This window comes from Pelodiscus sinensis, chromosome 30 (assembly GCF_049634645.1).
Source record: "Pelodiscus sinensis isolate JC-2024 chromosome 30, ASM4963464v1, whole genome shotgun sequence".
Taxonomy (NCBI): domain Eukaryota; kingdom Metazoa; phylum Chordata; order Testudines; family Trionychidae; genus Pelodiscus; species Pelodiscus sinensis.
Window position 1 is genome coordinate 3,677,550 of NC_134740.1, and position 17,625 is coordinate 3,695,174.

The 17,625-nt window shown below is 49.2% G+C and overlaps 1 protein-coding gene across 1 annotated transcript in view; it reads right to left on the minus strand.

Annotated features, from left to right (window-relative positions):
• The window catches only part of LOC102455582 (uncharacterized), a 63,067-nt gene that overhangs the window by 37,015 nt on the left and 8,427 nt on the right, over positions 1 to 17,625 (minus strand). Inside the window, exons 2-6 of the mRNA XM_075911910.1 lie at positions 10,589 to 10,900; positions 9,646 to 9,942; positions 8,821 to 9,147; positions 8,054 to 8,386; positions 2,879 to 3,078 (exon numbers count right to left, since the gene is read on the minus strand). Coding sequence (XP_075768025.1) covers positions 2,879 to 3,078; positions 8,054 to 8,386; positions 8,821 to 9,147; positions 9,646 to 9,942; positions 10,589 to 10,900 — 1,469 coding nt within the window. The remainder of the gene's footprint in view (positions 1 to 2,878; positions 3,079 to 8,053; positions 8,387 to 8,820; positions 9,148 to 9,645; positions 9,943 to 10,588; positions 10,901 to 17,625) is intronic.

The following is a 17,625-nucleotide window of genomic DNA, read 5'->3' on the forward strand; positions in this document are numbered from 1 at the left end:
CACACATGTCATTCATTGAGGTCTAGAGGCTTCCAGAAAAGGCTCATGTTGAGTACTTTCTAATTTTCATTGAAGACTCTTTAATCTTATCACAATTACACTCTCTTCTAGATTACTCTACTTTTTTCTATATAGGTTCTTATGCTTATGTAACCGCCAGGGGGCGGATTTGAACCTGGGACCTCTGGAACTGATTGTAGGCACCTCTATCCTCTGAGCTAAAAGCCAACTGCCTCCCAGCCCATGCTGTAGAGGTCTCTTGGCCTTAATTATTGCTGTGGTCTAGGTACTACTTGAATTGCTCAGTAACCACACTAGGGCTCGGTCTACACTTGCGGCTTCTTACACACGTATAGTCATTCTCACGCAAGAATCTGCAGAGCATCCACACTACCCACCCGCTCTTGCACCAGTAAATTTACACTACGGCGTGGTAAGAGAGGGCTCCTTGTGGAAGAGCTACACTCTTTTTTAACTGGTGTAAGCCCTCTTGTGCAGGAGCTCTTGCGCAAGAGGGCAGTGTGGACGCTCGGCAGGGATTTCTTGCGCAAGAAAGCCCTATGGCTAAAATGGCCATCAGAGCTTTCTCATGCAAGAGAGCATCCACACGGCCATGGGCGCTTTTGCGCAAAAGCACAGCTTGCACATGGCAGAGTGGATGTTTTCTTGCACAAGACTTCTTGCACAAGAACACTTGCGCAAGATGTTCTTGTGCAAGAAGCCGCCAGTGAAAACGAAACCTACGTGTGTGGGTTATATACTTCCCCTAGGTGAGGAAGCGCGCCCCCAGCTTCTGAGACCCAGTTGAGACCCTGGAAGAGCTCCCACTTGTAACCGCCACTGGACAGGTTTGTACCTGGGATCTCTGAAGCAGAGTATAGGAGCCTCTACCCTCTGACCTAAAAGCCAGCTGACTCCCAACGGCTGCTGTAAAGGTCTCTTGGTCTTAACTGTTGCTATGGTCTCGGTACCACTTGCATTGCTCAGTAATCACACTAGGGCTGTGTCTACACTGGCAAGTTTTTCCGCAAAATCATCTGCTTTTGCAGAAAAACTTGCCAGCTGTCTACACTGGCCGCTCGAATTTCCGCAAAAGCACTGACTATCTCATGTAAGATTGTCAGTGCTTTTGCGGAAAAACTATGCTGCTCCCGTTCGGGCAAAAGTCTTTTTCCGAAAGACTTTTGTGCAAAAGGGCCAGTGTAGACAGCAGAGATTTTTTTTCCGCAAAAAAGCCCAGATCGCGAAAATGGCGATTGGGGCTTTTTTGCGGAAAACCGCGTCTAGATTGGCCACGGACTCTTTTCTGCAAAAAGTGCTTTTGCGGAAAAGCGTCCTGCCAATCTAGATGCTCTTTTCCGAAAATGCTTTTAACGGAAAACTTTTCCATTAAAAGCATTTCCGGAAAATCATGCCAGTGTAGACGTAGCCTAGGTGTGTGGGTTCCACTTATATACAATATGATGGGGACTAATTTAGCTACAACTCAGGAGAGAGATCGTGGAGTCATTGTGGATAATTCTCTGAAAACATCCACTTCCTGTGCAACAACAGTCAAAATAGCAAACAGAATGTTAGGAATCATTTAAAAAGGGATAGTGAATAAGACAGAGACTTATTGCCTCTATATAAAATCATGGAATGCCCACATCTTGAATACTGCGTACAGATGTGGTCAGCTCATCTCAAAAAAATAATATCTAGGCATTGGAAAAAGTTCGGAAAGGGCAACAGAAATGATTAGGGGTTTAGAATGGGTCCCATATGAAGAGAAATTAAAAAAAAATGGACTTTTCCACTTAGAAAAGAGGAGACTAAGGGGGGATAGGATCGAGGTCTATAAAATCATGACTGGTGTGGAAAAAGTGAATAAGGAAAAGGTATTTATTTATTCCCACAATATAAGAACTAGGGATCACCCAATGAAATGAATAGGAAGCCAGTTAAAAACAAAGAAAGGGAAGTTTTTCTTCACTCAGAGCACAGCCAACCTGTGGAACTCCTTGCTAGAGGATGTGATGAAGACTAGGACTTTAACAGGGTTAAAAAAAGAGCTAGATAGATTCATGGAGGTTAGCTCCATCAATGGCTATTAGCCAGGATGGGTCGGAATGGTGTCCCTCACCTCTGTTTGTCTGGGAATAGGTGACAGGGGAGAGATCACGTGAGGATTCCCTGTTGTGATCCTTCCCTCTGGAGAATCTAGTATTGGCCAGTGTTGGCAGACAAGATACTGGGCTAGAAGGACCTTTGGTCTGACTCAGTCTGACCATTCTTATGTTCTAGGATATCAAATCGTGTTCTTCTGAGTTTTACGTTACATGGTGGTTCATCTGGAGTTTGGTTTTGACAGCTGAGAAGTCATCTGGCCCTGGGTCTGGGACCCTGGGTTAGGTTCAGGAGTCCTATCTGGGCCAAAGATCCCCTGTGAGACCTTGAGGAAGTCACTTTCTTGCTCAGGACTCCACCCGTAAATTGGAGGCATCAAATCTACCTTCTCTAGTTAGAGAACAAGCTCTTTGGGGCATTGGCTATGGGATTACAGGACCTAAATAACAAACAAAAAAACCCTCAACGGTGTGGTCACAGGGGCTAGAACTTTTGGATCCCTCTGCTTTGTCTGCTTGCTGGATTCTCCACCAAATTGCAAACAACCTCCCGTCTAATGTATTGATTTCATCTCAGTCCAACTGGCATCTACGAGGCTGAGAGTTTGATGCCTGAATTCTCTTAAAGACCAACAGGAGTTGGGTGTCTAACTCTCTTAGGCTCCAACCCCAATTTCCGAGCATGTTCTAGAATCTATACCAGTGCGTTTTCCTCTTCTCTCCTCTCCCCCCACCCGCCCCCCGCCGACCGCAACGTATCACGGCTTTACCTTGATCAGCGTCACTGTGGTGCTGTAGAAGAGACTTAGGAGAAAGAGGATGATGAAGGTGGAGGCCGTTGTCCAGATGTTGTTGAAATCTTCCTCTTCGGCATCCACGAACCCATCTAAATGATCTTTGGACAACACATACATATGCATGGGGTCAGGATCAGTTGGGTGGCACCATTGGGAGGAATCACTCCATACTGCTACAGTGCGGGGGAGGGAGACATGGTAGGAGGGGAGAGAGGTTAGGTGGAGTTTCTGCAAGGCACGTTAGAGGTGTTGGTCACAGGGGAGGTCAAGCCAGAGAGGGGCCTTGGGTTTACACAGGTGAGATTTTCAAAATCTGCCTCGTGCCCAATACATTTGTTCATCTCAGCCCCCGGTTGTTTGAAAGGAGGGCTGTCTTGGATATGTGGAATTAAAGCAATTGGTATCATTGCCACCCCCTTCCAAATCAAGGTCTTCTCCTCCCTTTGGAAGACGTAACTTTGGACCCTCCACTGGTGCAAATTGGTGTTGATCCCTTGTAGACAGTGGAGATGCAACCAGTTTACACCAGTTGGAGACCTGGCCAATTTGGGTATCTCCCATGCTTATTCAAGGGGAGGCAGGAGGTCAGGCCTGGCCACTCAATGGCATAACCCAATGACACCACCGCATCATTTCACTGTCAAGAGAAAGAGGCTATGGGTGGGGGGGCTGAGGGTTTCCTACGTCGATCAGGGTCTCTTGAAAATCTCTCCCCACATTTTTAAGAGGCTGTTTCTGAAGTGCCTTTAATGGGAACCTTGGAAGAGGAGGAAGGCTGGGTTTGCACTGCATTCATGGGTGAGGAATTGGAGTTGAGGGATAGCCAGACAGACAGACAGAGAGCAGAGGGGTGTGTGTGGCTACAGATTGCGATAAGGAATTGGAATCGGGGAATGAAGAGACAGATAGATAGCAGATGGGTGTGAATGGCGACAGAGGGCAATACTTAAGACTGGGCTTTTCAAAACAACCTAAGGGATTTGGATGCCAACTTCCTGGGAAGTCTTTGGCTAAGTTATTCCATAAAAATACAGAATCGAAGTACGGAAGCGCAGAAGGGTGAGAGACAGAGATATTGGCGGGCCCATATGTTTGGAGGCGTGTCCTCCTCTGACCACTGAACCTTATGTATGAATATATTTCTACCTACAGATTGCTGAACCCTGGGTGTCCCAGGGTTGCGAACTGAAAATGTGTGATGTTAGTTTATGTGAAGAGGGCCTTGTTCAACATGCAAGACCGATCCTGAGGGACTATTAAGAGGGACTCCAATGTCCTTGTGCCAGTGACCGCTTTCACCAGCATGATCATTATTCCAGCCAATATTTCCGGCCAACATGGTAGTCTTGCCAGAGGAACCTACGGGAGACTGAGCACCAGACAAGTTGGTGGTAGCTGATGACTGGAGAAGACCAATTCATGACTGGAGAAGACCAAGTCATGGACTGAGAATCAGGAAAAGCAACGATGAATAGCCATCAAAAGTTTTAATGAATCCAGTCAGAAGCTTCTCTCAACCTCTTGGATGTGTGGGAAATCTCAGATTTCCATTCTATCCTGCTACAGAGATTGGATGTGGGGGAAACCATAGTGGGATCTTGAGTGACCATGAACAGTGATGGTCTGATTTTATGTTCTCAACCAAAGGGATGTGTGTGAATGTAAGTTCTACCCAAGATGCAATGAGGCGTCCTACTCTGCCTTCAGCATGGATAGGTGTGGGCCAACTCTTGCTTTGCAAAGATTCTGTGTAGTTTGGCATTGTGGGGGCAGGGGGTGGAGCTTTATTGAAAAGTGAGTTTTCTGAAAAAGTTGGGTTTTCATCTATGAGGAATATTGTTGAGTTCATGGCACTTTTTATATGAGTTGGTCAGAATTTTTTTTTTTTAAATCGAAACGTTTAAATACTTTGGATTGAAAATGTGACATGTTTCATCCAGAAATGGAGCCATTTGCATTTGAAAACGGTGCCACGGTGCCTTATGGGAGTTGTAGTTCAGATATATTAGTTGCCCATCCTCTTCTAAAGACCAGGCTCCTTGGCCAAACTACAACTCCCATGAGGCACTGAAGAGGCATTGCAGAGTTGAAATCCTTTTTGGATTTAGGTCTAGTGGATTTAGGTCTAGTTGAAATCCTTTTGGATTTAGGTCCACCCTCCCAAAAAAAATCTAAGTTTGCCGTAGGAAGCAGAAACTGTGAAAAATAACATTTAACCCGACACTCTAAATTTCCATCAAAGGCAATTTTGCCCCCAATCATCCCTACTTCTGACATTTGTATTGACAATAAATAGGCAATTAAGCTGCCTAACAGGAATGGTTTGGCTCCGGGAAAGAGGACTCCCTTCCTTGCGTAAGGCCTTCAGTTCTTGGAGTTTTGGTTTCCTTCCTTCCTTCTGCAATACTTTTCCATCTATCTTCCCCTCCATAGAGTGTGTCTTCTTATCTACCTACCTACCCACCAACCCATTGCAGAATCTGGTCCCATACACACCTCACTAGCCAACTATCCAAGCTATTAAATGATGCAATGATGGTACTTTTCACGCCAAGAATAGATGAGACACTCACTACCCAACAGGAAATATTTTGGGGCATTATTAATCTGGGTTGGAACCAGTGCACAAGGGACAAAAGATGTCGTCACTCATACACCCAACCTCTTGATATAGGAAGTGCATGACTAGATTAAAGCTGATGCCCATGAAAGGGGAAAAAACCCCAATCCTATTTCCTGTATCCCTGAACCAGCCGGCTCCTCACCTCTGGGACTGGATCGGTGCTGACACCCCCTAGAACCAGGATACTCACTATGGTGGCTACTGCTTGAGCAAACTAGCCATACTCAACCGGCCAAATAGCCTCAGGTGGCTAGTGGCTAGAGTGTTGGACACTAGGTCTTTAGAGGGAAATTCCATTCCCCGATACTTCTAAACCAGCTAGCTCTTCTTAAATGGGGTTGGATCAGAGCCTAGAAGACCTCACATACCTTTCCTTCACAGCCTTTATTTTCTCTTTGACCCAACAATCTTGTGTTTTAAGATCGATACGGATACTGTAGGTTGTATCTCCAAGTCCTTTTCAGGACGCCTTTCTCAAAAAGCTGTCCCTGCCGCCCCCGGTGACGTTGCCCCTCGGTGTGAACAGAATAGTGCCCCCAACTTGGTGGCGATCAGTACAAAATTTGAGAGTGTTTGTTTGTTTTATTAGTGATATGCGTCCCTGTCCTATTAAGAAATCAACTGAGGTGCTGGGGTGCACACGGCAGTTGGTGAGGGGACATGATGCCTGGTTGGCAAACTGGCCTCTTTGGAGTCATGACCTGATGGATAACATGAATCATATCATTTTCCACTGGAAAATAAGAGTTGGTCGATATTTGCAATGCTCCTGAGTGTACATTGCAAAGAGAGGCAATCCCTCAAAACATAGAATCTTTACCACATATGGAGGAAGTCTTGATGAAACATAAAGGAAAAGGTCTACCTGGCATGGATAAACAAACACTGATCGTTTTGTGAAAGCGACCAGACCAGGACAGACCAATGGTCCATCTAGCCCAATATCCTGTCTTCCTATCGTGAATTGTGCTGATATCTGTGGCCATTGGCAAAGCACTTCAAAGGGAGATCCTTTGAGGATTATTTCAGATGAATCTACTCTTTGATTTTTTTTTGTAAGACTGTTGCTGGTTACTGTTGCTGGTTACTTGCCTACAACAATGAAACAGGTTTTTTTTTCATATGACAGGTTTCATATTCTTCTTTATTTGTTACTGAGACCTGTTTCTGCCTAAGCATTTCTGAGAAACTTAGAATGCATGGATGAACATTGTGATATTGTCAATATCACTATGGTTGCATGTTTTAATGTCCCTGATCTTTAGTTTTCTTGGGAGACCAGGCATTCCAAAGAAACCATGAGCCAGAAGAACTTGTAGGTGCCAAGATTACTCCATGGGTTGGCCATGAGTGTGTGGAATGCCACAAGAACCAGGTGTGAGACCCAAATATTTCTTGTGAGCCTCTGCATTGGATTGGGAGATCGTTGAATGATACTAAAGATCGCGCAAGGGACTGTTTCTTGTCATCTTGTGTGATAACCAGGAAAGACGGGGACTGAGTCTTAATTACATCACTTTGGCCCTGCAGAGCCACCTCAAAGTGGGTGCAAAGGACCCTCCCTCCTGAGCAAAGAGTCTCCAAGATGGATAGAGAATTGATGAAAGGGTTCTGCAGACGTATAGTTCAGCTGGAGCACCCTACGATTAGGTGTGTGCGCTGTTTGCTTCCAGAGTGTATGGGGAAGCAGTGAATATATCAGAGCTGCCCCAAGGGTGCTCAGAGACAAGGAGAATGCAAGGAAGAGAAAGGGAGTTTAACGCTGCTTTGGCCATTACTCAACTTTGGTCGTTACTCTACTTTGGCGACTCCTCTACTGACATCATTACTCTACTTTGGCCACTACTCAACTTTTGCCCTGCTCTACTTTGGTCATTACTCTACTTTGGCCACTGCTCAACTTCGGTCACTGCTCTACTTTGGTCATTACTCTACTTTGGTTGTTACTCAACTTTGGCCACTACTCTACTTTGGCCACTAACTCTACTTTGGTCACTACTCTTCCTTCTAACATCACCAGGAATGGAGTAACTGAGGGTCAAGCTAATTGTGTTCAATGGTATGAGACATGGGTGGAAGAGTTTGAGATTAGCAAGGAGAAAGCTGTGAGAAGCAGTGAGGACTGGAGAAAGAAGGCGATAGAAGAAGCATTACTGCAGTGCAAACCTGAGTGCCCAGTTCCTCTTTAATATGGGCAATGAACTCTTGAAATCCCTTCCCCCATCTCTGAGGACACATCACATGGTATTTTGGCCCCAAAAAGGACTTAAATATTTTCCACTTTTTTTCCCAAAATTGACTTTATTTCTAATTTTTTTTAAAGATGCAACCAACAGTTTTCCATTCCAGAAACAGCATTATTATACACACAGAAGGAGAGTGTACCACCTCTCCCCTTCCAAACAGCAGTTGGAGGAGTGAGAGGCACAAGGAGGGATGGGATGGCAAGGGAGGGCGTGACGGTTAGTAGCAGGTGCTGGCGGTATCGGACATCACCAGGGAGACATTGACTGAGGTTGGTTTACCGGTGGACTTGTCCACGGTCCTCTGCGTCACTTGCAGGGGCAGCTTCTCATGTCCGACTAAGCACGTGTAGGTGTTACCAGCATTCCATTCTTGCTCGCTGATGCTCAAAGAGCTGTAGGAGAAGTACAACTTCGATTGGCCCAACTCTGGGATGGAAACAGTGTTGATGTACTTGGAGGAATTCACTTCCTCGCCATTGCTCAACCATTTGATGAAGAGATCTGGTGGGTTGTAACCCTTCACCAGGCAGGTGACAGTGGCAGCTTCACGGAGGGCCAGCTGCTCGGCGGGAGGAGGGAAGACGTAGACAGCTGGTGCACGGCTGTCGGTTACTGTACAAAGAGAGAGAGAGTTGGAAAATGTCATAAATAAGTGACCTTCTAGGACCAAGGGATCCTTCATTTCATGATGGCTGGCCTTGGATCCAATGGAGTGGACATGTAGAAGTTTCATGGGTTTCTATTCAAGGGAGGGTTGACTAGATGACTGACCTGCCCTAAAGTCAGAATGTTTGAAGGTTTGAGAAGGTGGTGAGAGTTATTACTTAAAGATGCAGACTATGGTTGGGATTTTCTACAGTCAACCTAAAGAACTGGAAGATTGAACTCCTCCTGATTTGTAATGGGACCCAGAATCCCAGACTCTCTAGGATGGCGAATTCTTTCCCCTTTGGGTGGATACTTTACAGCCCACATGAAATATCCTGTCCCACCTCAGTTAGGACCATCTGTGAGCATGTACAATGGATGGAAGAGGGTTGACTTACCAGACTGTTTCTGAAAAGTCTTTTTGATGGGGAAGATGAGGTCATTGTGAGACACGGTACAGGTGTATTCATCTCCTCGCTCCCACTCGTCCGCGCACACGGAGGTGGTGGCATCCACAGTGAAACGGCCATTGCCCTGCACCTTCCGGTCGCCCAGGGTGGTCTTCAGTGGCTTGCCATCCTTTTTGCTCCAAGTCACGTTGAGCCCTTCTGTGCTTTGCATATTACCAACCCTGCAGGTCAGTGTGGCTGATTTGCGGATGTAAATATCAGCAAAGGTTGGTGGGATAAGCGTGACGATGATGCCCTGGAGACAGTCAATTTCTACTGGAAGCAAAGAGATTCATGTGAACAATCTCATTTGATGAATTGTGTTGTGCTTAGTGTCTTACAAGATGCCCCCACAACACATGGGCAACTGCATCTCAGCAGTAGGGAAAGAATCCCTATGTTAATTTTAGAGGTCATGTCTCTTGCCCAGTTGCCTATTGTTTAATTAAATCGGGAACCCTTATGATTCTCATGGTACTGATGGGGAACCGAGGACAGAAGTGCTAAGACATACCCTAACCACAATGTCTCATGGAGATCCGTGCTGATCAAAATAATCAAGGACGTGGGGGATGAGTGAGGGCAGAGTTAAGGCCACATTTTTCAGAAGGGATAGCTGGGAGAGATGCTTTTTGGAAAATTTTCCCTTATCTACAGGTGATGAGCACTTGAAAAAATCCCTCACTCCCTCAGCACTGGGATTCCATGGACATCCCCTGAGTGGAGGCAGGGGTTGATTAATTTCAAAGAAGGACAGAAGGACAGGTGACTTACCGCCGCATTCAAAAACCTTGCTCGTGTTCCTGGAGTCACTGAAATTCTTGCCCTCCACCTTGCAGCTGTACTTGTGACCACCGTCCCATTCTTTCTCAGTGACGGTCAGCTGGCTGTGGAAGGGTTTGGAGTCAGTGACGTTATCAGTTCTGACCAACACCCCGTCCTTCAGCCACTTGAAGGTCAGAGTCGAGCCGCAGACATTTTTCACGATGCAGGTGATGGAGGAATTTTTATAGGGCTCCAGGAATTGGTCTCTGGCCGGGGGGAATATGTTCATGATGCTTTTGTCGGGGGCTAAGATGCAAGACAAAAACAAAGGGTGGGGGTGACAGATTTATCACACATAAACATGGCACCCATTCTGAGTGCAGAATGAATGCACAAAGGTGATCGGGTGTGTAGGGGAGTTTCAGGGCCTGTGTCTCTTCCTTTCCATTGGATGGGTCCTGCTATTGGCCAATATTTGAACTGGGCTGCCACCCACACCAGTTTCCACTACACTGCTCAAACTGCAGAGGGGTATCCCATGTATAAGCTCCACCCACAATCACAAGCTCCACCCCCTCAGCTGAACGGGGTTGCTAATAGAATGACCCACCATGCAGGAGCCAACATCTTCCCAGCTGACTAGTCAATGCCCAAATTGAGAAGAGAACTCAAGAGTCCTCTTCTGTGTCCTGTTCTGATTTGACACAATAGTACCCATCCCCTTCCCAGAGCCAGGATAGACCCCAGATGTACTGCCTCACAGTCCTTACTGCTCTTACCACTAGACCCTGCTCCCCTCCTAGATGTGGGGATTAAACCCTCGGGAATACATCTATTGGTGATTTTTCTGATGAGCCTCTCCCCAGGGTAGCTAGATGCTATCCAGAGTCTGTATGCGGGTTGGTACATTATTGTGTATATTGTCCAGAAGAAGAGAATGACAATTACTTACAGCAGGGAGGAAATGCTGGGAGTGTAGTTTCCTTCTCCCCATTTGGGTGTTTGGCTTTGCAATAGAAAATCCCTTCTGCTTTGGAGGCAGAGAGCGATAACTGAGTGACGGTGGAGTAGGTCCCAACTGTGTTCAGGGTGGAGGGGTAGTTCTTCATGGCATTGGTGAGGTTGCTGGTTTTGTCTCTCCAGGAGAAAGTGATTGAGTCCGGAAGGAAATCCTTAGCCAGGCAGCCCAGCACGACGGGATCTTGGCTGGGGTCGAACCCGCAGGAAGGGAAGAGCGGGAAGAGATCTGGGGCCCTTGGGTTGGCTGAAGAGCAAAACAATGACGGGATGGGGAGGAGGAGAAGGGCAGAGAAGAGACATTAGAGCATGTCCATGGGGCATGCCAGGGAGCTGCCAAACTGGAGAAAGAAACTCGACACTTGGTTGTGGTGAATACAACATGGGCAGTATTCCCCATTGAGCTGTACGCCGCGAGGTCCTCCATGCAGAAGGTCTCAGTCTCCGTTACATGCTCCTATAACATCTGATGCTCTTGAAATAGTCACAGGAGTCAAGGCCGGAAGAGCCCATCATGAGCATTTAGCCTCACCTCCTATGGAACACCGGACAGAGACCTGTCCCATAATAATCCCTGGAGCAGATGTTTTAGGAGAGCTTCCAAGTGTGATTTGGAAGTTGGCCTAGATCAGTGTTTCTTAACCTGTGTTCCACGGCTCACCCAGCCCAGGGCTGTTACAGACTCAGCCACGAGGCAGTTGGAGGTGTGCCGCAGAGAACAACAGAATTCAAAATGGCTGCCCTAAAAGGGGCAGGTGACCTTTTTTTTTTTCTTCAATTACTTTCCCCCTGACCCTTTTTCTCCTCAACCATTTTTTTTCTCAACAAAAATCATTGGTCTTCCTCATAAAAAAAATTATTGTTTGGTGTTCCTCGATCTTAAAAAGTTTCAAGAAACACTGGCCTAGATGGTGCCAGGTCCATATTGTAGACCTGTGGCACATCACGCCCTATACACAGAGGAACACGGCCCCCTTGTAGACCCACAATACACCCCCCAAACTCTTTATAAATATAGACCAGTCCTTTTGTGTAGATGCATATGGGCCCTGGTTTCCCTTTAATGTAGATAGCCCCGATTTCTTGGGAGTGTTGCCCCAGTTCTTCCCACGTGTGAGAGGGTTCCAAAGTCTCTCCCACCCTGCAGGAATGTTACGAGGTTCAACACCAACTTCTACCCCTCAGATTCACGAGAGGTTTTTGGAGAACCTGACCACGTATGAACGAGAGCATCTGTGACACTAAAGCAACCCTCCCCTTGATTCTTTCCTGCCTTCTCCATCTCGCTACCTCCTTCCCACCACGGCTCCTCCCCTCAGCCTGGCCTCACACAAGCATGGCATTCGCCCAGTTTCACCAACGGGGAGCCTGGATCTGCTGATTCCAACCGACCCCCTGTTCACACCAACCATAAAACCACTCGGTGCCTATCTCCTTCACCTTCGTTCTACTTCCAAATCTTGGCCAACTCAGGACAAAAGCACAACTGGGAGGAACCGGCCAACTTTTTGAACCAAGTAAAAACTTTTTGAACCCTCCTAGTAATATAGCAGGAGACTAAAACCAGTACGACGTTAGGGCCGCGAGTCAAAAGGGACGGAGAGGCATCCAAGAGGGGCCTGCTATAAAGGCCAGGAATAGGTTGGAACAGGGATGTCTTGTCCCAGGGCCAAATGTGCCATCTCTCACTAACGGATTTGGTAAATTGAGGGATGGAAATGTACCACGTCCTGCCAGGACTTGGCTCAGGATTACTAAGGGTGACAACTGTTGGGGAGAAGGGAGAACCGTTCCAACTGAACCCCAAAAAGACACTGTGTTGTATGGAACACAATGCTCTCGGAAACCACTAACTCCTGGAAGCGAGATAATACTTCGAACGTTAGAAAGCCTTAGACCCACCCAGTGGTGATATCAACCTGAATCAGTGGGAAATTGGTAGCAACAGAGACCCGGCCCAGATCAACCAGCCATTCACTGTTACAGACTCAAGAGCAGGACGTAGGACGGCCAGGGACCTGGCTCCTACTCAACCAGCCTGGGGCTGGTACAGAGCCAGCTGGGGGGACCCGATACCACCAGGGACCCAGCTCCTTGCTCACCCAGGCTGGGGCTGTCACTGACTCAGCTGGGGGACCCTCCAGGAACCCGTCCCCCTGCTTACCCAGCCTGGGGCTGGTACAGAGCCAGCTCGGGGACCCGGTTCCACCAGTAACCCAGCCCCCTGCTTACGCAGCCTGGGTGTGTTACAAACCCAGCTTGGGGTCCCGGTACCATCAGGAACCCGTCCCCCTGCTCACCCAGCCTGGAGATGCTACAGAACCAGCTGGGGGACCCGGTACCTCCAGGAACCCGTTCCCCTGCTCACCCAGCCTGGAGCTGCTACAGAACCAGCTGGGGGACCCGGTACCTCCAGGAACCCATCCCCCTGCTCACCCAGCCTGGAGCTGCTACAGAGCCAGCTGGGGGACCCGGTACCTCCAGGAACCCGGCCCCCTGCTCACCCAGCCTGGAGCTGCTACAGAGCCAGCTCGGGGACCCGGTACCTCCAGGAACCCGTCCCCCTGCTCACTCAGCCTGGGGCTGCTACAGAGCCAGCTGGGGGACCCGGTACCTCCAGGAACCCGTCCCCCTGCTCACTCAGCCTGGGGCTGCTACAGAGCCAGCTGGGGGACCCGGTACCTCCAGGAACCCGTTCCCCTGCTCACCCAGCCTGGAGCTGCTACAGAACCAGCTGGGGGACCCGGTACCTCCAGGAACCCATCCCCCTGCTCACCCAGCCTGGAGCTGCTACAGAGCCAGCTGGGGGACCCGGTACCTCCAGGAACCCGGCCCCCTGCTCACCCAGCCTGGAGCTGCTACAGAGCCAGCTCGGGGACCCGGTACCTCCAGGAACCCGTCCCCCTGCTCACTCAGCCTGGGGCTGCTACAGAGCCAGCTGGGGGACCCGGTACCTCCAGGAACCCGTCCCCCTGCTCACTCAGCCTGGGGCTGCTACAGAGCCAGCTGGGGGACCCGGTACCTCCAGGAACCCGTCCCCCTGCTCACCCAGCCTGGAGCTGCTACAGAGCCAGCTGGGGGACCCGGTACCTCCAGGAACCCGTCCCCCTGCTCACCTAGCCAGGAGCTGCTACAGAGCCAGCTGGGGGACCCGGTACCTCCAGGAACCCGTCCCCCTGCTTACCCAGCCTGGAGCTGCTACACAGCCAGCTGGGGGACCCGGTACCTCCAGGAACCCGTCCCCCTGCTTACCCAGCCTGGAGCTGCTACAGAGCCAGCTCGGGGACCCGGTACCTCCAGGAACCCGTCCCCCTGCTCACTCAGCCAGGAGCTGCTACAGAGCCAGCTGGGGGACCCGGTACCTCCAGGAACCCGTCCCCCTGCTCACCTAGCCAGGAGCTGCTACAGAGCCAGCTGGGGGACCCGGTACCTCCAGGAACCCGTCCCCCTGCTTACCCAGCCTGGAGCTGCTACAGAGCCAGCTGGGGGACCCGGTACCTCCAGGAACCCGTCCCCCTGCTCACCCAGCCTGGAGCTGCTACAGAGCCAGCTGGGGGACCCGGTACCTCCAGGGACCCGGCCCCCTGCTTACCCAGCCTGGGGCTGGTACAGAGCCAGCTGGGGGACCCGGTACCTCCAGGGACCCGGCCCCCTGCTCACCCAGCCTGGGGCTTGTACAGAGCCAGCTGGGGGACCCGGTACCTCCAGGAACCCGTCCCCCTGCTCACCCAGCCTGGAGCTGCTACAGAGCCAGCTGGGGGACCCGGTACCTCCAGGAACCTGTCCCCCTGCTTACCCAGCCTGGAGCTGGTACAGAGCCAGCTGGGGGACCCGGTACCTCCAGGAACCCGGCCCCCTGCTCACCCAGCCTGGAGTTGCTACAGAGCCAGCTGGGGGACCCGGTACCTCCAGGAACCCGTCCCCCTGCTCACCCAGCCAGGAGCTGGTACAGACCCAGCTCGGGGACCCGGTACCTCCAGGAACCCGGCCCCCTGCTCACCCAGCCTGGAGCTGCTACAGAGCAAGCTGGGGGACCCGGTACCTCCAGGAACCCGTCCCCCTGCTCACCCAGCCTGGAGCTGCTACAGAGCCAGCTCGGGGACCCGGTACCTCCAGGAACCCGTCCCCCTGCTCACCCAGCCTGGTGCTGCTACAGAGCCAGCTCGGGGACCCGGTACCTCCAGGAACCTGTCCCCCTGCTTACCCAGCCTGGAGCTGCTACAGAGCCATCTCAGGGACCCGGTACCTCCAGGAACCTGTCCCCCTGCTTACCCAGCCTGGTGCTGCTACAGAGCCAGCTCGGGGACCCGGTACCTCCAGGAACCCGTCCCCCTGCTCACCCAGCCTGGGGCTGGTACAGAGCCAGCTGGGGGACCCGGTACCTCCAGGAACCCGTCCCCCTGCTCACCCAGCCTGGAGCTGCTACAGAGCCAGCTGGGGGACCCGGTACCTCCAGGAACCCGTCCCCCTGCTCACCCAGCCTGGGGCTGGTTCAGAGCCAGCTGGGGGACCCGGTACCTCCAGGAACCCATCCCCCTGCTTACCCAGCCTGGAGCTGCTACAGAGCCAGCTGGGGGACCCGGTACCTCCAGGAACCCATCCCCCTGCTTACCCAGCCTGGGGCTGCTACAGAGCCAGCTGGGGGACCCGGTACCTCCAGGAACCCGTCCCCCTGCTCACCCAGCCAGGAGCTGCTACAGAGCCAGCTGGGGGACCCGGTACCTCCAGGAACCCGTCCCCCTGCTCACCCAGCCTGGAGCTGCTACAGAGCCAGCTCGGGGACCCGGTACCTCCAGGAACCCGTCCCCCTGCTCACCTAGCCAGGAGCTGCTACAGAGCCAGCTCGGGGACCCGGTACCTCCAGGAACCCGTCCCCCTGCTCACCCAGCCTGGAGCTGCTACAGAGCCAGCTCGGGGACCCGGTACCTCCAGGAACCCGTCCCCCTGCTCACCTAGCCAGGAGCTGCTACAGAGCCAGCTGGGGGACCCGGTACCTCCAGGAACCCGTCCCCCTGCTTACCCAGCCTGGAGCTGCTACAGAGCCAGCTGGGGGACCCGGTACCTCCAGGAACCCGTCCCCCTGCTCACCTAGCCAGGAGCTGGTACAGAGCCAGCTGGGGAACCCGGTACCTCCAGGAACCCGTCCCCCTGCTCACCTAGCCAGGAGCTGGTACAGAGCCAGCTGGGGGACCCGGTTCCATGAGGAACCCAGCCCCCTGCTTACCCAGCCTGGGGCTGTGACAGAACCAGCTGGCGGGACCCAGTAAAACTAGGGACCCGACTCCTGCTAACCTAGACCAGGTCAGTTACAGATGCAGCTGGGGGACTAGGTACCACCAGGTACCTGGCCCCCTGTTCACCCACCCCGGGGTTGGGGGAAGCCAAGTTGGCCCCCCTTGCAACCTCAATCTGTCAGCATTTTTCAATTAAATTGTGACTAAAAAAATTGAGAAACTCGTTAAGAAATATCCCTAATTAATCCCGTAAAGTTCATCGTGCTAGGTGGCTAAGCATTATTCAATTAATAAATTTAGTTAGTATTGGCAATTTCTGGCTAATCCATGAAGCACTCCGGGAGGGAACTTGTAATTAAATATCTGGAGAGATTCTCTATATTGTCTCCTGTGCTAATACCGGCCAATGAGGGGGAAGGAAATCATTTAAAACGAAGCTTTTTCGTTTCATCTCAATTCCTAATAAGCTGCCTTTTTTCCCCTTCAAAGGAAATTGTTCCCTAAATTAAAGCACCCGCTGCATTTCTAATTGTATCTAAGTCAAACAGCTCTGGGTTCTTCTCTTCGACAAGAATATCCCTAATGACTTCTAAAATACTTGAAAAAAATTCCTGACCTTTCAAAATCAACTTCATTAACAGTTCTCTTTTACCCCCTCCCCAACGTGACAAACACAAAGATAATTACTTAGAAAACACTAACTTCTTCTAAATTCATAGTGACCCTTCTCACTTTTGCACACAAGTATTTTAAAAAATAATGTATATAGAATATTCATGGGTGAACTGTACAGTATTCAAAATAAACATTGATTTCGGTAGTATTAATACATCCATATTAACTAATAATTACTAATTCAATAAACTATATATTCTTAATCAATAATGGTTCTGAAATATTATTAATAAATCAAAATTAGTATTTGTAAATCAGTAACAATAACATTTCTTTAAAACTATATTTTCTTTTGCTCCCTATATAATTATTAACTGCCAAACTGTGAGGTAATTTTAAAAGCCAACCTGAAATTATATCTAGCAAAGTTTTCATAAAAATGTATCTATAGAGGAGCAGGATAAAATGGTCTTTCCTAGAAAAACTAATGTTATTTTCTAAATAGGTTGAAGAAAAACAAATAAATAAATTTTAAGGCAGGATTTAGTGGGAAATTAAAGGACTTTTGCATCAATTCAACATCATTAGAAACAGATAAAAATTCAGAAAAATAATTAGGTTTCTTACCAATTGGGTCCCTGTTGAGATGGCATTTTATGTCTTTCTTGATATTCCATTTCCAATGATCGATTAATTAATTGCCTCGTAGATTTTTTTTCTTAAATATCTCTTGTCTTCCATGTAATTTTTATGTCTTGGTAAAAATATCTCAAATGTCTGATAATATTTTCTTTAAAAATTGAACTGGGATTGTAATGCTCATGGAAATATTTTTTCTTGAAATACAAGATTATTATTAAAAAATTCTCAATTAAAAACATTTTCCTTTCCATAACTTGTATGTGATTTGATATCACATAAAGTTTTGATTTGGAAAATAATAACATTTTCTTTATTTTCTTTCCACTCTGGGTCTTTGATATTAAATTTAAAATAAAATTAAAATTAAAAGTTTGTTGATGGTTTTTGGTTTCTACTCAGGAAAAGTTAAATTGGATTAAAACTCGTTTATCATTCTAGTAAACTTTATAAATTCAATCCTGTTAGATTAAAGTTTGTTCCT